Below are 23,850 nucleotides of genomic sequence, written 5' to 3' on the forward strand. Positions count from 1 at the left end.
GACGCGGCAACAACGAATGCATGGCCCTGTGCTGCTTGCATTCGTCTGAAGCTTAACTGTGTGCCGCCTACAGTCAGCTATGACAAGGACTACAACGGTTCGCAAACGTTTGACCTGGAGCCCAAACCGCTCGAGTATGCCCCGGACCCATCTTCTCAACATGACTACCAGCGCCATCCGTCCATGTCGCAGGCCATGTCTCACCAAATGCCGCCTTCCATGCCGACTACCCAAGGCATGTACCAACCGTCGCCCTACGTGGATCAACAGTCCCAGGAGTCGTGTCATTATCAACCCATGTCTCAGCCCCAGGTCATCCAGCAAACTATGAGCTACGCGCCTCAGCATGGCTACTCACAACAATCCGCTGGCCCGCCTGCGATCCTGACTCCACCGGAATCGGAACCCCATTGGCGAAGTGACTCTGTATCTAGTCTATCCGAGGCCCTGGGTGAACTCAAGATCGACCATACAGCCATCGGTAAGCTTCATGGCATCTTGCTGCAAAAACATCAAGCTAATCAGTCTAGCCCCATACATTACTAACATGAAGAAGGCACTAGCCGAAACACCAGCACAAGAGGAGTACGAGGTCGTACTACCAGCCTCTGTAAGCCTCGATCATACGGTCCGCATACCGCCGGAGATGATGCCTGATGACGACCGGGCAATGCATTACTTTGACTACTTCTTCGCCAACGTTCACCCATATTGCCCAGTCATCAACAAGGCCTACTTCTACCAGCAATGGCACAGCGCTCCGGACTCCATCTCTCCACTCATGCTAGAGTCCATCTTTGCTTGTTCTTCGTTGATGCTGGGTGACTCAGAGGAGGGCAACAAATGGCTGGCCCTTGCCACGAGTCAGTAGCGCGCTGTATCGACCAAAACACGTTTACTGACAAGATACAGAGCACGAGGAGAGCTTTAAAGACGTGTCCCGCCTGAGTACGATGCAGGCAATGATTCTTTTGCTGAAAGCTCGTGAAGCTTCACCAAAGCGAGGATATTTCTGGCGTTCTTGGATGGCGACTGTCAGTCTTGTTGCCATGGCGAAGGACCTTGAATTACACGAACACTACGATACCCACCAGATGGGCAAATCGTGCGGGTCGACAGTGCATGACTGTGTTGCCAAAACGCGGGTATGGCAGATGTGCATGGTCTTCGAGGTTATGATTGGCGGTCCTCAGGGTATGTTGGTTCTGAAGACGGTACTTGGAGATGCTGACTTCTATAGGACGCTATGACTTTGGTGTTACCACTGATACCGTAGACTTGGAGATGCCCAGACACATCGCAGGACAGGATCCTTCCGAGCTCCAGATTGCGCGTCAATTCGTACAATACGCCCGTATTGTCAAGAACGTTCACCACTCGGCCCTCGTGTACGGAAAACTCAGGAAGAAGAACCCGGACTGGGCACTGGATCCGGCTTTCGTTGGCCACAACACCGACTTTTCCCTCTGGTTACGAGAGCTTCCTGAGGATATGCAGATCGTTTACCCTCAGGATGGCTCTGCTCCTTGGATCCCATCCCATCAGCTGGCGAACATGCACGCCTATCACTGCTTGGCCATCATTATGCACTTCCGCCCGCAACTACATGCCGTATCAGAGTCATATGATGGAATCTGGAAGCAGCATATGCTCACATGCTACTCGGCCGCCAAAAACCTATGCAAGCTTCAAGAGGCGATTCTCAAGACCTACGGCATGCCTGGATTGCTTTGCATGATGCGAGGCATAAGTTTCCACATCTACGCCGTATTGACCTGCACCATGCTGCACCTGGTATGTCATACTCGTTGTATAGTAAAGCATCCAACTAACAGTCGTAGGTTGCTGTGACATGCCCGGACCCAGATATCAACCATGATGCCAGGAACTTCTTCGTGCGCCACATGCGTGTCCTGGAAACCATGTCTCCCTCGTTCCCAATGCCTGAGATGCAACAGCAAGTCAACAGCCTGCGTCAAGCGTTTTCGGCCGACTGTTCAAAAGCTTTTGAGCTGAAACCGACATTCCCATTCGGAAGCCCACAAGTAGCTCCACAAACAAGCCCTATGGGTCACCAGGGATCGTACCGACCTCGTCACCCGAGCCATCCCTCGCCCTTGGAACAACCAGGTCAGGTCAACTACCATGCACTCCCCATTACTCCACCAATTTCGGCATCCGACCGCGGATCCAAGGCTGACTCTCCCGTAGCTCAGTCTTTGGTCATGATGGCGTCTGGTCACCGTGCAGCTCAGCCACCTTCTGGTATGCAAATGCCGGAGAACGCCCAATGGAACCCACAACGCATCTTTGAGTAGGTTCAATCATGATGTTCTCACTGAAACAACAAACTAACACGATACAGTCAATGGAATGTAGCCTTTGGTACGCCCCCTCCTACTAGCGCGTCCTCTCAGGCGTCTCCGCCGCTAAGACCCCATCCTCCAGGAACCAATTACGATATGCGGCCAGCACAGGAGGCTATGCAACCAGGCTACCAAATGTCGAACACATCGCCCCAGTCCAGCAACGTCCATGCAGTCCCAGGCCAAATGCCACCGGCTTCGACATATGGGAACGCTGCTCCCGTATACGTTACCCCTACGATGTGGCAGGAGGCAGTTGCCAGCTCTTTACCGGATGGGCTCAAGCGCAGGTGGGACGACAACGCTTCCATGGGGGACCAGTCAATGTACAAACGCGCGCGTTGAGGCATGACGTCAACCCTGATCAAGATTACACCGCTTGTGCAATGCACTTCGCAGGAACCACAGTGAGCGGAGAAGTGTGGAGAGTGGCAAGCGCATGACCATCACATTGTCTGACCTCGGTCACGGCGAGATGACGGCATGACACGCTTCGGCGTCGTTCACATTGCTGTCCAAGTCACTCTTTGATGGATGAAGTTGCGCCCGCTTGGAAAAGAAGGTCGATTGAGAAGACAGTTCAGCTGTACCACCACCGTGAGACGGGAGTCCCCCAAAAAGCGCTGCAACAAGCGCGCCTGTACAATACGCTGATCTTGCGATACCTGCAAGCACGACCGCAATGACGATTACGCGCCGCTAGCGATATCATCTAGCGCAAATACCATCACTGTAATAATACTCTGAACAAAGACACTGTACCCTCATTATCGCAATGTAAATTATTGACCTTCCTCATTCATGATGATACGGAGCACGGTACCCACTTCTCGTGTGCCAGCCTACGAATGATAACCTCAACAACAGAGCCAACGCACCCAGCCGCTCTATCAAACTTTCGAAGGCCCAGTTGTTCCAAGAACAGTCTTGAGTTTCAACATTGGCATCTTGAAGTTACATCATAAGCGCGCCAGTTATCCCCACTCAATCTATTCACCCTGCTTCAGTCCCACCGGTGCCGTCCGACACGATAGATTGTACTAAAACAGAAAGTGATCGTACATTAACATACACGCGTCATATGCATCTTTCTCGAGATCACCACTCAAAAGCATCCCAGCCACCAGGCTTTACTAATTCGATGAAGCCAGAACGTTCAAACGGGCCGGTACAGCAAAAGCACCAATCGCCATGTCGCACGTGGGGATGGCCTACCGTCCGTCTCGACCTTCCATCCTTCTACCCGCTGCTCGTACCGTTTGTAAAAAGCAGTTAGCCGTTGTTCCTGATCGTCGACCAAGTCAATGCGATGCGACGTTGACGACGGTGATCTCGTAACAGTTTGGGTAACCGGACCGCACCATGCGTGCAACTTTAGTACACAGATGCAACAGGGTCCCTTCCAACCTGGTTCGTCAATAGTATAGACAATAAATCCAACGGTCTTTTCAATCCGGGTTTCGCGGCTCCAAGGGTCAATATCGAGGCACACGCCTACCCACCCGCCAGCCTGGAAAGATCCCGAGGTAAAAACCGCTCGAGCGTTTTCGTCCCCTGAAGTTTTCGGCATGTGAAAAAAATAAAAGGCAACCTTGCAACGCACGGCCCCCTGCAGTAAGCCGCCCTGCCAGCCTGGCTCGAATGGAACGCTTTTCATGATTGTGGAGAAGACGCTAGAGATCAATGGGATCTGACATGGGAGCGAGGGAAGGGGGATAAGCGTGGAAAAAACGTACGCTACTGCATCATGTCACAACGCAGCGGGCAATATGTAACGTGAACATGCAGCTTTTGCATACCGCAGATACATCAAACCTTCTTTCGCACTTCACACTTTCTCTGCCGCGTGTGCGTGCTCTAAACAAGACTACTGCGCACACTTTACGGCACTTTCCAGCAGCCACCACGACAGCGACGATGACAGACTAACACTAACCCGGGTGGAATAGTCGCCGACCACCAGAATCCCAGCAACCAGCCCCCTGACCCCTGGTTTCATCGTAATGTTCCCCCAAGCGACTTACCCACAGTGCGTTTGTTCCCAATCCCAGTGAACGAACCCACCCATCACCCAGTTGCTGTCCCATGTGTCTTGGCCAAGCAAGTTTCCAACGTCTACCTTACTGACTAATGCATCCGGCTCGTCCTCTTGCTTGGCGAGTCATGCCTTGCTACAATGCTAAAAAGTGGATTGTACGAGGTCACTCACCGATCTGAACGATTGCGCGAGCGCGCGTTGTTTGATACGCATGCAATGCATTGATGATCAGCGTTCGGGAACAGGGTCGTGAGAACCAAGAGGGCAGGGGCAGCGGGAGAAGAAGCGGGAGAATTGGTCGTTGGGGACTAGGAAAGGACCGGTTTGGCGAGTACTGTGTGTATTGTTACTATGTATTCTTTCTCGGTCGGCCTACTCCGAGGTGGAGATACTGTAATGATAATTTTGGCACAGCCTCGTTTTCAAAAATATCATCGTCAATGCCATGAATAACCATCGTAATCTCCAAAACTCCTATCGTGGCCGTGTCATCTCATGGCAAAACCCACTTCGAGGGAAAACTCGCATTTCCACTCCGCTTCATTATCTCCACTTTCGCCTTGCTGCGATATTTTACCTGCCGTCCGCCGATGTAACTCGGCAGGGCAGCCGAGAATTCCTAGCTTTGAAGATCTTCACAGACCAACCTCCCCCATTCTTGCAAATGATGTTCGATTCGGCTAAGCCCTTACCCACACCGCATCGTCGTTGGTATCCGCATTTCTGCCGCGCGCCGAAGACTATTCGAAACCACATACCACTTCCACGCGAGGCCACTATGAAACTTGGATGCGCTTTGTGATGGGGCGGTTGTGGGGTCGGGAGGCCGACGAGGCATGTGGAAAAGGACCGAATAGAGTGGCATGTTGGTCGCGTGTTAAGTGGGATGTTAAGGCATATATTGGATGCCTGGTTGGTAAGGCAGAAGGTAGAGCGAGGCTGGTGGCAGGATAGAACCTGGAAGCCCTCTCCGCAGGTAGCAAGTTATCGTCCCCAGAGATAGACGTCGCTTCAATAAGCGATGAAAATCATTGTGCGATAGCAGCGGCACCGAGACACCGCCGTATGCATACAAGATCGATCACATAAAGACGAATACACAAAGAAGGCCATCACGCCATGACTCAGGAAAAGGCCTCTTAATATCTGTGATATATGCCTAATCCTCACGTTGCCCTATCCTAGGATGTTTCTGTTCATCGCCGTATCCTACCATCGGCGCCGCGCTTTTGTCCTTCGGCAGTACAGCGTTCAAGAATATACCAACAATAGCAGCAATGACAAACGGAGTCTCCACAGCAAGGTTGATGCCCTGCTCGAATCCTACCAGATTCTCATTTGGCCCATCGTACGATAAAACCTGTGAAAACCAGTCGGGTTGACATATGTCCATGAACCCAATGCCTAGGGAGACTGCGAGGATGAAGCGATCGCGGCGGGTCCATGGGATGAGTGCGAGGACACGGATACCGGCCACAGCAATAGTGCTGTAAAGGAAGACTTGCATACCGCCGAGGACGGACGGCGGCATAGAAGCAAAGACAGCACCGAACTTTGCAATGACACCCATGAGGATCAGGAAGCCACTTGCTGCCCATCCTGCACGGCGAGATGCACAACCGGTGAGAACAATAACGCCGTTGTTGCCTGCCTGACTGACCATCGGCGGGCCCGTAGCCAGTGCACTGAAGAAGCTTCCGAGTCCGTCGCACAGAATGCCGCCTTGAATCCTGCTGTTGAACTCCGTTCCTTCAATGTCAACACCTGATAGCTCTGCAGTGGCCAAGATATCGGGAATGCAAGACACAGCTTGACAGACAAACATGATGATCATAGGCAGTACCAGCGCGCCATCAACGGAGAGCTTGAACGTGTGTACCCAAAGAAAGGTTCCGCCGGGTGCTTGGTTGAGCTGTTCCGTGGACCAGTAGCCTGTTGCGCCTGAGATGGCACATCCTACAGCTAGACCGATGATGACGGAAGCCGAACGCATGAGCGGCGCACCGATGGCTTCGACCAAGATGATAGTAGCAAACACACTGAACCCCAAGCCGATCAACTTCGGATGTCCCCATATGAGCGGTCGCGGTGCAGTGATATCCGGACAAAGAGCGTAGAAACCTTCTCCTCCGTGGCAGTTCGAGGATCCGCCCCAGTTCTGCAGTCCGTTGCCGACAAGGTAGACTCCGATGAGGGTAAGGAGTGACCCGGTAATGAGCTTGGGAAAGATCTTGTTGAGCATCTTGGGCGGTACGAAAGCCATTGCTATCTGGATCCAGACACAGCACAGCATAGTGCCTAGACATGCACCCCACGCGTCAGGGCATGGCCCTTGAGTTCCGTCTTCAAGAACTGGGCAAGATCCGGACTTGTATCGTAGAGCGGCGTAGTTGAAGACGATGGGGAGGATATCGAATGTTGGTCCTACGACACTCAAGAGTCCTGTGCCAATGAAGAATGGCGTCTTCATGATATGCAACCGGGTGACCTGCAAGGCTGTCGCAATACCTGTGGTGGTGAAGGCTGTCGACACTAGGTACGTCGTCATAGCTGGATCAAAGTTGAACGCCCCGGAGGCGATTGCGAGTGGCGGTGACACAATGGACCCGATCATGGTGAGTGCATGTTGAAGGCCGAGGAGTAGTGTCAAGAGAACGGGCACGCGGTCGTTGAGTCCGTAGAATGGCGCTTGATAGTTTTTGTACTTTCTGTTCAAGGGCCAGATGTTGGGAGTGATCAAGTAGACGTAGTCCTGTGGTTGTCAGCTACCTATGGCAGATAGTCGGGTAGGTTAAGTATTGACATACGTAGTCGCCGATCCATCCATCTTTCGTCGTGAAAGCATGCTTGATCTCCGCGAGCGTATCCTGCCACTTCGTGGTCACTGTACCTATCTCTTGACTCTCGGCGGACGAGTATTGACCCGTTTCTTCAGCGTACTTGGACTTCGGCTCCATCTCGCTCCGGGAGTCGATGACCATGATTAGTCTTACTCAACCCAGTGCAATTTCAGTATGCTCACTGAGTCCTCACGGTAAACGCAGTTCAAAATCGAGCTGCATGACTATATATCAACCTATTAGCCATGGTTGACTCGTGGTTCTGGATCGGCAGGAGCCTTTTCCACGATAGGCGTTTCTGCGCTTGTAAACCCCGCGATAACCAGCCCATCGGGATCCGGCTATTGCTTGTACCTGATAACACTGCGATGATACTTGTGCGTATGCCATGAGATGTGCGACGGGTGACAGAGTACGTGAGCCAGATAAGAGGGGAGATATCATTAGCGTCGGCCGCCCCATGTCACCTTAGCGAAGGCGCGAAAGCGGAGAGCGGCGGAGGCGACTGTCAGCGCACGCCTATGGGAAGTCGCGACCATGCAAATATGATCTTGAGAGTAATTGCGTGAAGTAATCGCTCGTCTGGTTTCCCAAGCTGATTGAGGAAATGAGGGATGAATGAAGTCTTCTAGAACCTTGAACCTACATCTTCACCAACCCCTTTAACGTCGCACATAGCATCCTCGTGGATCTTAGCCAGCGGTATCAGCATCACCTCGAAGGAAAATGGCAACATCAAGTCAGACGCGGCTGCGCCTCTTGACGAATGCGACCATCGTCACCGTGAACAAGAGCCGAGAAATCATACTCGATGGCGCAATCCTTATTGAAAACGGCCGCATCGCAGCACTTGGAAAGACTTCTGATCTCATCGATCATGTCAACCAGTACGATAACAGAGATCTCGATATCGTCGACTGCAAAAACAAGATCATCATACCGGGTTTGATTAACACACACGCCCATCTCGCGCAATCACTGCTCCGTGGACTTGCCGAAGATCTCCCATTGCACAACTGGTTATGTGATGCCATCTGGCCATTGGAAGCCAACTATGCCGAAGATGATGGCTATGTGGCTTCAATGTTGACGATTGCGGAGATGCTGAAGACGGGGACGACATGTTTTCTTGAGGCTATGCTTACGCATAGGAGCGGCCTTGAGAACGTCATCAGAGCAGTGGAAGAAACTGGCATTCGTGCGTGCTTGGTAAGTGTCGCGAAGCAAGATCAATGCAACGAGCTGACCTAGCTGCTAGGGCAAATTGATCAAAGTCGGCGAGACAAACTCAGATCTCAACATGAAAGACGCCAGAGATCGGGACGTGGACTCAATGTCTGTGGAAGTTGCACTATCAGCGCACAAGAAGTATCATGGCTCTTCCGACGACCGTATACACATGTGGTTTGCAGCGGGCACACCTCGAGGCTCACCTATGGCGGTCCATGCTACGATCGGCGAAGCAGCGCGAGCACACGACATCGGTCTCACTATGCACTGCGCGGAAGCTCCTAAAGACCTACCCATCTACCGACAGTATTACCAATGCAGCCCTTTCGAGTTCTGCCGAGATACGAAGCTGACGGGATCCAAGTCGGTATTCGCGCACTGCGTACATCCGGATCCAGCCGCTGGTGATTTCGATATCTTGCGCGAGAGTAGAAGTACTGTCTCGCATAACCCTACAAGTAACCTCAAGCTTGGATCTGGTGTGGCACCGATACCAGACATGGTGGCCAGCGGTGTAAATGTAGCTCTGGGGACCGACGGCGCACCGTGTAATAATACCTATGACATGTTTCGGGAGATGCATCTAGCGTCCATTCTACATGGCGGCGTCAGACAAAATGCTGGGGTCCTCAGCGCGTACGACGTCTTGGAGTTCGCGACGATCAACGGCGCAAGAGCGCTAGGGTTGGAAGAAGAGATTGGAAGCTTGGAGGTTGGGAAGAAAGCGGATATCGTCGTTGTTGAACCAAAAGGCGTATCTTGTGTTCCCTGGGATGCGAACGAGCAGGCCTCCGGTGGCATTGATCCGATCACAGTGCTGATCCATTCCTCTGGTGCCGATGTCGACATCGTTCTTGTAGATGGTCAGTTGCTTGTCAGTAATGGCAAGTTGTTGCACATTGATGAAGAGGCGATCATACAGAAAGCAAAGAAGTCAGTGGCAGACATACGGAAAAGGAGCGATGTAGGTGCGCGAAACCACATGTCGTTAAAGTATATATGAGCTTAGAACTGAAATGAGAGCGATTCATCAAATAGACTTTGCCCCCCAAATCCTGTTTGCGGGGGTAGCAAGTTCATGAAAGAGTTCCACGAAGTATCTCCCACGCTTATAGGAACATCTTCGGTCGATGCTGACGTGGGAGTTGTTACCTGCAAGTCTTGGGCTACGTCGCTGATAAAGGTCTCCACGTTAAATCTACGGGCTCGCTTGCCCGATGACGAAGAGATTCCAAGACTGTCCGCAGGTCGTGCCCGCTTCTTGTTGTTCAGGTTTTCACTCTGGAGCTCGCGCTGCAGTCCCGTCAGCAACCGCACGCCACGCGAGGCAATCTTGCTATGTTCGAATCTGCTCAAGTAACCGATTGCGTCAGCAACAAGTCTGGTATGTTCGTCGAACTCCCTGTCACTGGCGGATCGATGAAGAGCATCGAGACTGAGGATGATGCCCGCTGCTACTGAGAAGGCTTGCTCGATCCATAGTATCGGGCCCTGCTCATCGCTGCCCGATAGCGCTTCTTTCAATATGGTCTTGGAAGCTGCAATGCAGGTACGCCGCGTGAAGGAAAATGCGGAATTCGTAAAAGAAAGGCCGATGAATTTCCGATGTATCATGATGATCTTGTGTGAAGCACATATAGCCAACGAGCGTCTAGCCCAGCCGACATAGATAGGCCACTCGGTCGCCACCGGCGAATTAGTTGATAGGAATGTAGGTATGCATGCAGTAGCAAGTTTGCGCATCTTCTCGTCGTAATGTAGTACCTGTTCATACTTCGTGAAAAGCGTGTTACAGCCTGCCATCGCATCTAGGAGTTGCGGCATAAGCGCTGCAATGTCATAGCGATAGTTGCAATAGCTCGCTTGGGTGGGTATGCTCAATGGATGCGGTACCATGTCGTCGTCATTGCAGTTCAGCGGCTTTGCGGTAGTAAAGAAGCGAGGATTGAGTGAATATGACTCGGAGAACGGGATCTGGAACCAATCTTGCGTGCAAAGCTGATTGAAGACTCGTCGACCGGCTTCACGCTGGCGTAGCTGCTCCTTCGAGGTGGCAGAGGCTGCGCTTTCTGGTCCAAGTCGGTGCAACCCAAGACTCTGGGCAATACGACCAGCTGAGGCAAGCAGTATCGACTGACTGTTCGACTTGCCAAGGATATGAGCCGAAATAGTCAACGTTGCAATGGCTTGAACAGAGTAGATGGTGTGAGCCTCGATGTAGCCCGCGGTTTCGAGACACGTCACAGTCGCTTCGTACCATCTTTGTGACAAGACCTTCCTCTCTTCTGATGAGAAACCCCAAGACTGATATACAGATGGCGGCGCACATGTGATACTGCCTGTTATGATGGCGAACAGTAAACTAAGCCATTGCATATTCAAGCCTTGGTGCCGGACGTCCCCTTCGTAGTCTCCAAGGAAGATATCCAGGTCGTCCTTGAATATCGCTGAGGAGTAAGACCCATGGTACCATAGGATGGTGGTACTGTGGTACTCCACAAGCTGAACGATGTGAGTCTTGTTCGGAAGAAGCGCTTCAAGTACGTCAAGCTGTGCATCTTTACTGGTTTCATATAGGATACTGGATGCAACCGCTTCATCCTCATCTCTGATACTCAGTCGCCGTGGCCCGCTGTTCTGTTCTGGTGACGTCCCGTAGTCAATGTCTTTCTTACGGCCCCACGCTAGAAACTCCAGCACGGTAGCTGCATCATCAGTGTCCGCAGATTGCGTTGCGTTATTGTCAAGAGGTGCAATGGTCGCTGCACGCTGAACGGAACTCGCTGGTGTATCAGAGATTTCCAGAGGCAAGGTTGTTTCGCTCGAGACCATATCACATTGATCCTGTAGCTTGGCCTCAAGCTGACTTACGCGGTCGAGTAGAGCGCGCACTAAATCGTCAGGTGCTGTCGCTGCACCTTGAGCTTGGTAGGCGGGTGGTGGTACTGAGGATGTCGCAGCCGCGTCCTCTCTCGTACAGAAGCTTGCATATCCCCTGCTTTACTTAGCATGAGATGGTTCGGGCAGCTTGCGCAGTACCAAGAAGCCCAGTCACTGGGTTCCTAGGGAAAAGCAATCCACAGTCGCGCAGGCTCAGTCTTTGTCGAATTCGCGAATACTAGACTGCCTTGGAAACGGAGGAGCTGACCTTCGAATGCATGTGCTGCAAGGCACATTCTTATCACATTTGATCTTCCTTCTATAGCACTCTGTACATGTCAGACGGGGTCTCGGCCCTTTTGAGGTGCTGCTGTCGTCCATGGTAAGGTTGACCGTGTCGGTCGTGAACTAGGTGTCACGATCGAGGACATCTCAATGCAATGAGAGCGTCGCTCCCAGCATCGCGTTCCCAGTGATTGGCAAGGCACGTTGGCTATCAGGTGGCTATCGGCGTGCAGATGCGGTGGGGAACGAAGATGAACAGGGTGCGGCCGACAACGCGGAACTTTCCACAATCTGGCCTCGGCCCCACTTCATCTCGACCGCGACTTCCATCTCACGGGCTGCGGGTGCCTATCTAGCACGACACACGTGTTGGTGATGACGGCCGATGTGAGCGGCCGCCCTGGCCGCGTCGGCTTTGGCACGCCTGAACGCACATTGCGACACTACATGCGTAGAAGCAAAGATGACCGAACATAAGAATAGGTACAGTTTGCCCTCAAGCCACCACGGTCATATATTAAATTCACCAACGTCAATCAGCTCGAACATCAACACTCTCATTATGGCACCGACGAAGTATGTTGATCGCCCTGTGCCGACAATCTCCCTCCGCGACTTCGACGCGCGCATCGATGTGATTACACAGGAACTCGTCGATGCTGCAGAGAACCACGGCTTCTTCTGCATCGTGGACCACGGCATAACACGTGACGCTGTCGACGGCATCTTCAATCAGTCAGCGCGTTTCTTCAATCAGCCCGATCCCGTGAAATCGCAAGTGCCATTCTCCCCTCAACACAACGCCGGATGGGAGAAGAATGCTCAAATCCGGCCATCTACTGGTGCAGTCGACCGCAAAGAGTCTTATCAAATGCAATTTGGCGAAGGAATGAACGGTGAGCTGGTTTCTTTCGTCTTATGTGTATGGCCGTGCTGATCATTGGATAGGTCGATGGCTGAGTGATCAGACCCTTCCGGGGTTCCGAGCAGAGGCTTTGGGGTTCATGCACAGAGTACAGGCAGTTAGCGAGAGGCTCATGAGGTGCTTGGCGCGAGGGTTGAACTTCGAGGAAGATTACTTCGTCAAAGCTCACGACGTCAGCCGACCAGAATCTCAGACTGTCTGCCGATTACTACATTACTTTGAGACTCCACAAGTGCCAAATCCAACAGGAGAGGTGCATCATCGAGCGGGCGCACACGCCGACTGGGACTTCTTGACTCTGCTGTTCCAGAAAGCAGGGCAGTCTGGTCTTGAGATATGTCCGGGGCGGGAAGTATCCACTTCGTTCGGGTACGGGGATGCGTGGACCAAGGTTGAGCCGGACGCCGACAAGAACGCAATCGGTATGTTGATGTGCTATGTCGCGTGAAACCTTTACTCATGCACCACAGTCTGCAATGTCGGCGACCTCCTTATGTCGTGGTCTGACGACCGCTTCAAGTCGACATTCCATCGTGTCAAGGCTCCATGTGAGCCTGATGACTTCTACGGCGAGCGCTACAGCATCGCCTTCTTCAACCAGCCGTGCAAAGATGCCAAGATCCAGGGTCCACTGAAGAAGTATCCAATGGTGACGGGTGAGGAGTTCACTAGGAATGCCATGAGCCGAAATTATCAGGCTATACAAGATAAGTTGAGGAAAGAGAAGGAGCCGGCGGTAACGGTTGTCGAGGTCGATGTGATGGCAGCTCCGGCTAGTGCTACCGCGTGAGTTTTGTCTCTGGAGCAGTAATTAATCTCTTCATATACCTACCAAGATCTTTCGTCAACTGGAATCAGCCCTTTAGTGCAGTCTCATTCGGCCTCAAGTATGACTCCAGGGTATTCGCGTTTTTTCAGTCCCATGGTTTCTCACAGATCCTAGCGCGGATGCCTAGTCGACCCGCTTATTTCTCCCGAGGTCGCACCTGCCCTAACGTTTAACATTCATCCTTTGCTGATCGTATTTCCTCAAACCAAGCTCGGCCGTCTAAACCCCACAATCGAAACGACAAGCGCAATACCCTCTATGAATCCAACGACTTTGCCCTTGACAGATACTTCGCCTATCGAGAAGCTGCCCGCCGAGTTACTAGAGTGCATACTGCTGGAAGTTGCGAAGCATGCTGTACCGCCAGTTACCGAGGACGAAGACAGTGGATCTGTTGCCTATCGATACGCCCAGGAAGAGGAGCAAGCGTGTTCGCTCGGATTTCGCCTTACGAGCCGTCGCTTCCGTGATTGTTCCTGGAAGGCTTTCGGTGCTTACCTGGGAGAAACAATATTCGATCTGAGATCGGGTCAGAGTATATCCAATCTTACCACGGCGTCTACGTGCGAGAATCTGGCTCCTTGGGTTACAAAACTTATCATAGCCTGCGCTGAAGTGCCCCCGGGGTACCCACTCGATAATGGGGCAAATACGATGCGGATGGAGCAGGCAGAGTGGGATCAACTACGCCAAGACTCATCCTCGGACCTGATTCAGATTAAACTGGCTGAAAGCTGTTGGTATCCTGGCATCTGGAAGTGCAGGGACGACGAATCCCCAATGACGGGTAGCGACTTTGCTCTGAGTGTCAGCCATGAGGCCGATACGAGGGCCCTTCAAGAGGTCTTAGCCAAGGCTTTGTACTGCTTCAACAACATGGACCATATCCGTTTCTACCACGACCCTCGTACCCAACCCGGGCGATATTATAACCTATTCCAGAAGTTTCGAAATATCTCACGCTGCCGCGAAGAAGAGGATATAAGCGATCGTGGTGATGTGGCCCATCTTGGCCTTCGAATCCTCATTCATGCCGTGGAAGCGTCGAAAATCACAGTTCGTACGATGACTCTGGCCGTCGATCTCGATGAACATCACGCGTTTATCACCAACATCCCCTCTACCATCTTCGCGAAAGCCAGTCAAAAGGTAGAAACACTTGTTCTAAGAGACATGTACTGCCCCTACTTCCGGACCTCCTCATATGGAAAAAAGGGTAAAGTAGACGCCACAAATAGCTCTCAAGATATCTTGCTAACTTATTACTAGTATGTACTCCCACATGCTATGCTTTGGCAACGCGGTTCTGAGACATCTTGTTATCCGTGCTAACAGCTTGATAGGCCAGACTGTCGATCACGAGAAGTCTCTTCCCTCGCCTTCGCTCGTTGGTGGTTGATCATAGCGAACATGGCGAATTCATCAATCCTCGGCCGATCACCCCGCTCCCTTCGCCTTCTGACACGCCTGCTCTCGACAAATTGACTGTGAGGAATACTAAGATGAATGCCGAAAATTTGTACCCATTTCTACAATGCTATGGGCAGCAGGCTCGGTGCATATCATTCGAAAGCCCGACAGATGGGGAATACCGCTCCGCGTTGGAGTCCGTGCGCAATCTTCACGTCGAGACACTTGAGATTGAGCATCTGTACGGGGCGGAGTCCTTCTGGAAGTCGATCAACATCGAAAAAGCGGGTTACACATCCGAAGAGTTAGATCTTGACGAGTTCCCGAAAGATCTTGCGAAAACAGTCAAATTGCACCCCCCTTCGTTCAAAGTTGCACTAGAACGATACTGGCTCAAATACCCTGAAGGACAGTCAGGTGGCGATGAGTGAACGACAATGGAAGAGCGAAGCTGCTAAGAACTTTGATCATGTCTCAGAGTAGCTCCATGAAAGGTGCGTGAATGGTGAGATGGCTTGTATATCCTGGTACACATGCAAAGGTAGTTAATGAACTATATCAAGATCTCAATTCCATTTTACAGAAAATCTATGCCGTTGAAAAATAGCATGGGTATAAGTGACATCTGGCACAGCACGTGAGAAAATCAAGCCATGCCCTGTCTCTCCACGACAATCACCTCTTCACCCGCGCTCTCATCGCCCCTCGCAACATGCTGCCTACCCAACATGTACGAATGCCTCCTTAGTCCCGAGACTTCCCTCACCGAGTTCGTTACCCAGAAAATGCGAGCCATCGCCCACAGAAAAGCGACCACCACGATCAACAGAAAAACCATGACATTATCGGCTGCTTTGTTGCCCAAGAAGCCGTAGGAGAATACGCCGTAGCCGAATGTTACGTCGACGTAGACCGACATGATGAGGGCAAGGCATACAAGAAGAGCTGCGCATGGAAGTCCGAATCGCCTGTGGAGTTTGAAGATTGGGGAGTGGCGAACAAGGTCGACTCCCCAGGTGTGTACGAGATGCTCGAGGCGGTCGGCGGGTCCGTGAGTCTCGTATGCGTTGGTACTGTCTGAGTAGGGGCTGGCCATTGATTGATACATCGTGATGTGGGTTGTGGTGGCAGGGGTTGTTCGGGTATGGTAGAAGCCAGTGGGAATTTTATATTTCGAGGTCGATAGTCCAGCCTTTTGTTTCACCCCATATTGCTGCGTTCACTAGCACAGAACTCATCTTTCCTTTTTTCTTATTGATGCAAATGGATTTCCCGTCATCTGGCAGTATCTTCACTCTTTCATTCCCATTTCCTATCTCAGACCACTGCATCTTCACAGCACCTCTCCCTTCGTGCACATGCCCAAAACAGTGCAATCTTGGCTTCACTCTCTTTACTGCATCGCCTAGCATTTTGCATCCGCAGCTTTCTCCTTTCACATTGACATCGAGACCGTAGCCGAGTTCGTCAGTGAATGAAGGCGGTCCATGTGTCATCAAGATGTCGATGTCTTCGGGTATGTTGCTGAATCGATCTTCGTCTTTTCCGTACGCAAACGCATACCCGTTAAACTCCGGCGTATACGGACTCGTCCAGACACTGAAGCTTCTCCCATCCTTCAGCTTGAACTCATGTCTACCCTCTTCCAGGTAGTATACTCCGTATTTCTCGTGCGACTTCATGAACTCGACACATTTCTTACTGTCCTCCACGTCTTCTTCCTCTTCGCCATCTTCAGCGTTCTTGCGCACCCACTCTTCATCGAGATCGAGGTCATGGTTGCCAGCTATGACGAGTCTGAGCTCTGCATCGACGGTACGGATGTCTTGCATAGCCTTTTTGTATGCAGGAAGGCCGCCGACTTGGGTGAGATCACCACAGTGGATGAGGATGTCGCATCGAGGTGCGGGGCAGGTTGAAGTGTAGGGCCAGGTGGAGTGAGTATCGGAGATGACAAGGAGGCGGATGATTGACGACATGCTGAAGGCGTGCTTGGGGATGTGGTAGAAGATGATGGTAGATAGATACTAGGGAATCAAGATCAATATGTAGTGAGACCGAATCATGTTCAAGTATCAGTGGCATTCGCGTAGAAGCCAGGGTTGGTAATATCGCTACCATAACCAGTAGCTTAGGCCCACAATTGCAATGGGCATGCCAATCAAGTTTCACTATGACCAACCCTCGCCGTCTTCGCCCAGCTTGAACAGCCCGTTCTTTTTCTTATCTGCCGCCCACCTGTCGCACCAGGCCTTCATCTTCTCTCTGCTCTTTGCGCTGCCCACGTTGACTGTCGGGATGATCTTGTCGATGCGCAAAGCGCAGCAAAACATAGTCAGCTCTCTGAAGCTGCTATGCTCACTGTATGGCACACCGAAACAGCTTGCCCGACTTCCACTTCCGGCTTGCGGCGTGAGTTCTTTCATGGAGAAGGTACTTCTCCAATTGTCGGAATGCAAAACGGTTTGTACCTGGGGTGACTCGGTAAAGCGACCCTTTGGTGGACGATAGTTCCAGCCCGAGGGTCTAAAGCCGACAACGCGCGTAAAAGTGTCGGCATAATCGCGCAGGTAATCGTCCAATGTCTCCGCGCGGATCTCAAACAACGGTGTCATGTGTACTTGAGCTGCCCGAGGATCTGTCGTAAGTAGTGCATCCAGTTCAGGGTCCTCAAGCGCTTTGCAGATGCGCTGTTTGTTGGCAGGCGCGAAGATCTTGCTTCCCAGGGCCTTCGCAATTCCAGTGCAAATGCGCTCTTTCCCGATGCTGTATGTGCCTACCACAACCAGAAGTCGGCCTCGTTTAGGGCTTTTAGGCTCGCCGGTAGCGTCGGTATTAGAGTCTTTCCGAACGAACTTGACCATGCCTTGGCCTGCGCGGTCTCGCTTCATTTGCTCCCATCCATCCGAGTCGTCCGCGCGGACTTTGCTGAGGCTCACGCACATGTCTGCGCAAGCTTGGATGACCTGCTTCTGAGGCGGAAATGCGTATTTGGGGTTCAGGTAGGTGGTGTCCAGATAGCAAGCGTCTAGCTTTTGCTGCCGATTCTTTCCACTCACAGCATCGAGGACGTCTGGGCGTAATAGCGGGTGTTCGATGTGCGCTTGACACGCGCGGAAATCTCCGCAGTGCAGCACTCGTTGTAGCTTCGGGGTTTTGCCCTTGCTGAGTTCCTTTTCGAACAGGAATAGAGAGCTGCCAGGGCAATGGTTCGCAGAGATCATAGTGACGTGGACGCCTTCCGTTCCTGGTACTTCTGTCTTTTTCTCAAAATCCAGATCGACCACCCACTTGGGGTCCACACGAAGCTGTTGTCGTACCAAGTTGCCAGTGACTTTGCTACAGTATATCGGTCCATGCTTCCATGAGGAAGTAAGTCCGATGTAATGATCGCTGTGGAAATGACTCAGGAAGTAGGCGTTCTGACCTTTTACAGCTCCGTAGCGAAACGCGTCGACAGCGATGAACAAGCCAGGCATGATCTTGTAGAACGGGCAGGTGCGTTGGTATGCGGGCTTGCCGCGAGATTTGTTGTTCTCAGCCGCAGCTGATGCCCAAGCAGCATCCTCAGCATGGCCGGCCATGAGCTTTGAAAAGGCTGAACTTGGCTGAGCACTGGGCTTCGCAAGCTGAAATGGGTTGGCCTGACCAGGTTTCGCTGGCCTGTCTGGCTTTTTGAAGACCTTCGCTTTGCTCGTCATGGTCGCCTTGCTCTCATCCTCGGACTTCACTACAGGTAAGGGAAGTGGGTTGCCATCTAGGCACGCGTTGACGTGTACGGATACATCTTGTTCTGACAGGCCTGGGAGATTGTTGCCGCATATCGGACAGGAAGGTATATCATTGGTACATGGCTCCTCCTGTTTGATCTCGGTATCATCGCCTTCAGGAAACAGAGGTGGCGCGTCGAAATCGTCCGGGTCGCCCTCAAAGCCTGCCTCTTCCATCTCGAGCTTCTGTTGTTCCTTCATCCACCGCCTCTCATCATATTCTTCGCCTTCAAGCAAATCATCGTCTTCCAGATCTTCGTATTCTTCCTGCTCTTCGCCCCCGTGTTGAGATGTAGATTCAGATTTAATGGGTGTCGTGTCGTGGGGAATGGAGTGTTCGGCACTATCCGGGGGTAACAGATCCTCCGTTGGTTTAGTCATTGGCGATTCCTCATTATGGCTTCGTATTGTCATACCTGGAGTTGTAGCAGGCATTTCCACTTCGTCGTCTTCGGATTCTGAGTCGTCCACGAAGGGTCCAGACTTCTTCCGCAGTTTTGGTGTTTGCTTGGAAACGTCGGCCGCCAATGCATCCAAAGCATTGCTCTCAACATCAGCCGGTGGGGGTGGTGAACAGGCTGGCACAGGCGCTACCGCTTCTTCGCTGACTTTGCGCCTCTTGTTGCTCCCACCATTCTCGTTGTACCGCTCTTCGCTATTGTCTGTAGTCATGACGCCATTGCTCTTCTCATCACTCCAGCCCACGTCGTCCTCGTCGCCGTCGAGCACTATCGTTGGGTTTGACCCTCGTTCTTGTAGGAATATACGGCTGTTGATCTCCTCGGCTTTCTTGAAGAATGCCATGATGTTGCCGTTGGGTGTGCCAGCCGGCTTCTGCTTCTTGCCATTGCCAGCGGGTGACTTCTTAGCAAAATCGGCTGGCGTCAAAGTGGTCTGAACGCTGGTTTTCTTCGGCGGGGGCGCTTTCGTGCTCGGCTTGGGCGCAGCCTTCTTCGTTGCGGTTTTGGCGGCCATGTCTGCGACTCGGGACGATGAGCGGGGTGGCGATGGAGCCCGGCCGGTAGAGGGTGTTAATCGGGACGATTCGGGCAAAGAGCGGTTTTCTCGAGGATTTCTAAACATTGAAGAAGTAATTGAGCATGGCTGAGTAGGGTTGTGGTGCTCGTGTGCTGTGCAATGTGCGAGTGAACCAGTGGCGACCGAACGGCTCAACGCGCGCCAAGACAAACGCGTCGACACGTGCGGAGACGCGATCTGGAATGTGCCGGCTGTTCAATTACGGCATCTTCTTGCAGTCAGGGAGTTCCTCGTGTATCCCACTAGCCATAGCACTCGTCGTACCTATGGCCATGCATCTGGCACATTCTTCTAGTGCATGCGCCCTCCAGCCTGCCTACCTGCTAAGGTTGCTGGCGGATTCGGAGAGCGATTACGTCAGCGAACGCGCTCGTGCCCGCCGCAATGTCTTCCAGTGAACCGACATCTACGAACAGTTGTCTGTGAGCAACTAAGCCTCTCCATTTTCATGCCGCAAGCATTGAAACGTCATTTCCGATTCGATTCGCACTGTTCAACGCATTGTGCCCTCACTGTCCATGGCCGGTCTAAAATTCTCAGGGGTCTTTTCGTCATGTCTATTCTTCCTAAACGGGTCCCTCGCCTGCATAGCCAGTGCTATAAACAGATAGGTAGTAGGATGGCACGCTCATCCAGCCTAGTATTGGCATGAGGACACGTCCTCGTGGGCCAATTGTCGACAAGCTGACGCGGCCCACTGCAAGCTGAACGCCATGTCACGTGGCTTGGACGCCCCCGCGATGACCGCGCTTCACCTCGTCATAAGGCGTTATCAGCAACTTGATCGTTGTGGTACGATGCTATTCCCTTCGTGTACACAATCGCTCGGTTGGCGCGGAATCGCATCCCCACAATTCAATGGCCGTGCTGCCCAGCTAAGATCAGCATCAAACATCACCTCGTATCCCAAAACGGAAGCCCAGCCTCGAGACGATCAAAAATAGCAGCACCTCAGAGGTATCATATCTTGAACGCCTGAGGCATTGGAACATCGTCTCACTCGCACGCGATGAAGCGCAGACCTGACGGCCTCTTTCTACTTTTCTTTCGTGTCATGTACCTCACCATCTTCACAGGGTTCACGTGTTTTACCATTCTGGGCTTTGCGGCTATTGGAACTGGTATTGGCATTGCAGCAACAGTTGTAGTTGCTATTGGGTCGGAGGTTGCCTTTGTACTGGCTAAGAAAGAGGAGGCGGAGAAGCGGAGGCAGGAGCGATATCTGGTATGAAAAGAGTACAATCTCAAAGGCTCGGGAAAAGAAGAGATTCAGGCATAATGCCACTCATGGAGGAAGGAAGGGCCTCACGGCACATGTTCTCACACCTTCCGCATCGACATCGCCAGCGCAACCCATCGTTTCTACCAGTTCCGGAGCAACTCAGTTGCCTTTCCACACAGCAGGTCCAGGCGCAGTGTAGCTCGTAGCGATCGGATAGTACGACCACCTCAGGCCAGGATCGTTTGCATTGTATGCTCCAGGGAACGCAACTAGAGGCCCAGGCTGTCCATTACCACCGCCGGTAATTTCGATTTGCGCACAAGAAAGATACATCTGCGCGCCGCCGACTGACTGAGCTTGGTGGAGGGCGATGGACTCTACACGAACAAGGTACTTCCCACTCGGCACGTTCTTAGGGATCTGGAATTGTACTTGCGACTTCCCTACCCTAGCGTTAGCAACCGAAGGCGGAAGGAGGCCATAAGGAGGGGGTATGAAGACGTACCATACGCAGGCCATGTGCTCTCTCCACTTGTCAACGGACTTCCCACTGCGCTTATACTCGCCGCTTTGAACCAAACGTTACCTGTCGGCTCCCAAGTGTTAATATTCGCACTATCTGGTACTTTCGCCATATAGAACTGCACTGGTCCGAAGTGGGTGATCGATGTCTCTGCAACGAAGCCGAGGTTATCACCAGCAGCGACAACTGCGGTACCCGTTCCAGGACGGTTCTGGAAACAGCGCATGTCGGAGCTAGTGACAGAAGTGACACCCGAGTTGGTTTGGTAGTTCTTCGTTTGTCGGATTGAAGTCCATTCCGCCGATTCGGGCACACCGTTCAGGATGAGCTTGGAGAAGCGGTCTTCTAGGAGTCAGCTCAACAATTCTGGTCACACTGTAGTGAACTTGCAATGAGCTTGCGCCGTCGCAGCGAGGGCGGAGAGGGCCAGTAGGAGATGCATGTTGGGCTTTCCCGTCGAGCAGTTATTTCGTGAATAACCACCCAGAGCATTGTGGCAACCCGAACGATATATATATAAAATTACTCTGATCACGCGTCGTTCCCTCAAGGTGCACTAAGATGTTTATAGTGTTTTCGGCAACTGAGGATGCACAGGCGAGATGCATTTAGATTACTATCATGCATACCCATATTGTGCCAAGCATGTAGATGAGGTGCGTACAATGAAAGCACACATGACCATGCCACACTACACCAATTTACTTGACGATCTCTACCTCAGTTTCGCCTTCTTTCCTACTCAGTAGGGAATAAACCCTTCCTTTGACAACGCCCAGACAATAGTCTCTATACTCAGCACGTTCTGTGACCCATCTATGCTGGACTGCCCCCACAGAGACATAGACCTTCTGAATACCATGACTTCTTCCAATGTAGGCACGGGCGCCTCTGTGATGAGATCCACTTACAGGCACGACCGTGTGACTGCGCTCCCATTCGTGATCGAACCACATCGTATTGATAGCCCGTTTCTGAGCAGCCGCTCGCTCGCGGAACCAATCCTTCATTGTCATCTCGTCCTGGAAAGAGAACTCGTTCAACTCATACGGGATAAAGCGAGTCTCGTGATAAATTTGGCGACAAACAACCTGTAACAGAGTCATGCGATCCTTGGTCGCGGTGATAACACGTTCGGCCTCGTCTCTCAGGATCCAAGGAGGGCCTCGAGTGTATGGGCGCGATTTGTACTGCCGGAAACGATAACTAGACTGCCAGTCGATTGGGAACACACAGTTATGGAACCGTCGCGCTCGCGCACTAGACACCGTCTGGCTGGTAGCACGTAGCTCTGCGCCGAAACGAGCTGGCCCGGGGAGATCAACAGAAACGTCCGGGTCGTAGTCGTCAGTGAGGATGTGTACATGCTGGTGGCCAAGAGCGTATTCGAAGATGATGCAACGGACTTCTGCTGGGAGAGATAGCAAAGGAGACTGCAAGCTATTACGCTCCACACTGCGATATCGTTAGCTGAAAAGGAGCGCTTATTGAATTGGATGCATACATCTCATTGCGCGGATCATCTTTCGAGAGTTGTGCGTTGAGCTGACTTCCCCGATAGAGGGTGGGCTCATGTCCGTCTCGGAGATTATCCGACCTAGCCATAGCGTCCTTGATCATGGTATCCGCCGAAGAGGTGGATTCGCCATGCTCTACTCGCTGCCTCTTTCGCGCACGCGTGGCTTCTTCGAGTTTCTGGCTTTTGGCGCTGACCGCGGCGGTATCTAGGTCATGGAAAGCTTGCACCTGGGGTCGGTCTTCGGGTTTCGCAAGGCGAACAGAGCGGCGAACCATGGTGATGTTGGGGATTTGTCTCGCTGACGTGTTGAGTGTGGGAAAGAGCGAGTAAAGGCTTGAGCAGACCCTCAGCTCAAGATAAGTGTACCTAGGTAGTCAACCAGTGTGGGTCATCGGTTGACTTGATCCCTCGCACGTGCTTTGGGTTTTACTAAGGCAGCAGCCATCGAGCAGGCGGAGGAAGCGCATCAGAGTGTGAAGGCCTAGCGTGTCCTTAGCGTACCTTCCGCACACTTACATCGATGGGTCGCTTCCTACTCGCCTAATCCCGTAGCACTCTCTGCGTCCGGCGTACCCTTTTTGCGGAGCTTCTACACCCCTCTCCCGTTTTCCGACACAACCACGCCCCTTATGAGTCGAAACCCGCCCGTCATGCGTCCTTGTAAAGAGGGCGACACAGTTGAGAGCCGTGTACGGCTGGGTCTCACAGAACATGGTCTCCTCAACACAAGCAAATTGGCTGTCTGCCCTATGTGAGCTACGAACGATGCACCCGCGGTGACACAAACTAACTCATAGAAGTGCTGCGAGAAACAGGAGCGCGTCGCCACTCCTTCGTTTGCCGGCAGAACTGCGAAACATTGTCTTCACCATGGTTCTGCAGAAGCCATGTCTGCAGATACGCGATCTTGTTGTTCACTGCCTGACTGCGGACATCATCTTGAGAACGAAAATCTGCTACGGGGGACTGAACAAG

At 52.3% G+C, this 23,850-nt stretch overlaps 7 protein-coding genes across 7 annotated transcripts; 3 read left to right on the top strand and 4 right to left on the bottom strand.

Moving 5' to 3' along the window:
• Nucleotides 1-297: 297 nt before the first annotated feature.
• On the top strand, nt 298-2,711 carry J4E93_004536 (uncharacterized protein; the record flags this gene model as incomplete). Its single annotated transcript, XM_049342464.1, has 6 exons — nt 298-481; nt 531-863; nt 913-1,194; nt 1,241-1,794; nt 1,842-2,314; nt 2,366-2,711. 6 exons carry the CDS (start codon nt 298-300, stop codon nt 2,709-2,711), a joined length of 2,172 nt encoding a protein of 723 aa, XP_049200616.1.
• Nucleotides 2,712-5,563: 2,852 nt separating this feature from the next.
• J4E93_004537 (uncharacterized protein) lies at nt 5,564-7,385 on the bottom strand (the record flags this gene model as incomplete). Its single annotated transcript, XM_049342465.1, has 2 exons — nt 5,564-7,156; nt 7,212-7,385. 2 exons carry the CDS (start codon nt 7,383-7,385, stop codon nt 5,564-5,566), a joined length of 1,767 nt encoding a protein of 588 aa, XP_049200617.1.
• Nucleotides 7,386-7,970: 585 nt separating this feature from the next.
• Nucleotides 7,971-9,477, top strand: J4E93_004538 (uncharacterized protein; the record flags this gene model as incomplete). The annotated part of the gene is made up of 2 exons (XM_049342466.1): nt 7,971-8,453; nt 8,503-9,477. 2 exons carry the CDS (start codon nt 7,971-7,973, stop codon nt 9,475-9,477), a joined length of 1,458 nt encoding a protein of 485 aa, XP_049200618.1.
• Nucleotides 9,478-12,201: 2,724 nt separating this feature from the next.
• J4E93_004539 (uncharacterized protein) lies at nt 12,202-13,354 on the top strand (the record flags this gene model as incomplete). Its single annotated transcript, XM_049342467.1, has 3 exons — nt 12,202-12,535; nt 12,588-12,986; nt 13,035-13,354. The coding sequence occupies 3 exons, from the start codon at nt 12,202-12,204 to the stop codon at nt 13,352-13,354; spliced, it is 1,053 nt and encodes a 350-aa protein (XP_049200619.1).
• A 2,615-nt stretch (nt 13,355-15,969) lies between these two features.
• On the bottom strand, nt 15,970-16,782 carry J4E93_004540 (uncharacterized protein; the record flags this gene model as incomplete). The annotated part of the gene is made up of 1 exon (XM_049342468.1): nt 15,970-16,782. The coding sequence occupies one exon, from the start codon at nt 16,780-16,782 to the stop codon at nt 15,970-15,972; it is 813 nt and encodes a 270-aa protein (XP_049200620.1).
• A 192-nt stretch (nt 16,783-16,974) lies between these two features.
• J4E93_004541 (uncharacterized protein) lies at nt 16,975-19,548 on the bottom strand (the record flags this gene model as incomplete). Its single annotated transcript, XM_049342469.1, has 1 exon — nt 16,975-19,548. The coding sequence occupies one exon, from the start codon at nt 19,546-19,548 to the stop codon at nt 16,975-16,977; it is 2,574 nt and encodes an 857-aa protein (XP_049200621.1).
• Nucleotides 19,549-20,992: 1,444 nt separating this feature from the next.
• On the bottom strand, nt 20,993-23,150 carry J4E93_004542 (uncharacterized protein; the record flags this gene model as incomplete). Its single annotated transcript, XM_049342470.1, has 4 exons — nt 20,993-21,276; nt 21,339-21,701; nt 22,264-22,811; nt 22,861-23,150. The coding sequence occupies 4 exons, from the start codon at nt 23,148-23,150 to the stop codon at nt 20,993-20,995; spliced, it is 1,485 nt and encodes a 494-aa protein (XP_049200622.1).
• Between the last annotated feature and the right edge of the window lie 700 nt (nt 23,151-23,850).

Source organism: Alternaria ventricosa (assembly GCF_023758065.1).
Source record: "Alternaria ventricosa strain BMP 2768 chromosome Unknown scaffold_6, whole genome shotgun sequence".
NCBI lineage: Eukaryota > Fungi > Ascomycota > Dothideomycetes > Pleosporales > Pleosporaceae > Alternaria > Alternaria ventricosa.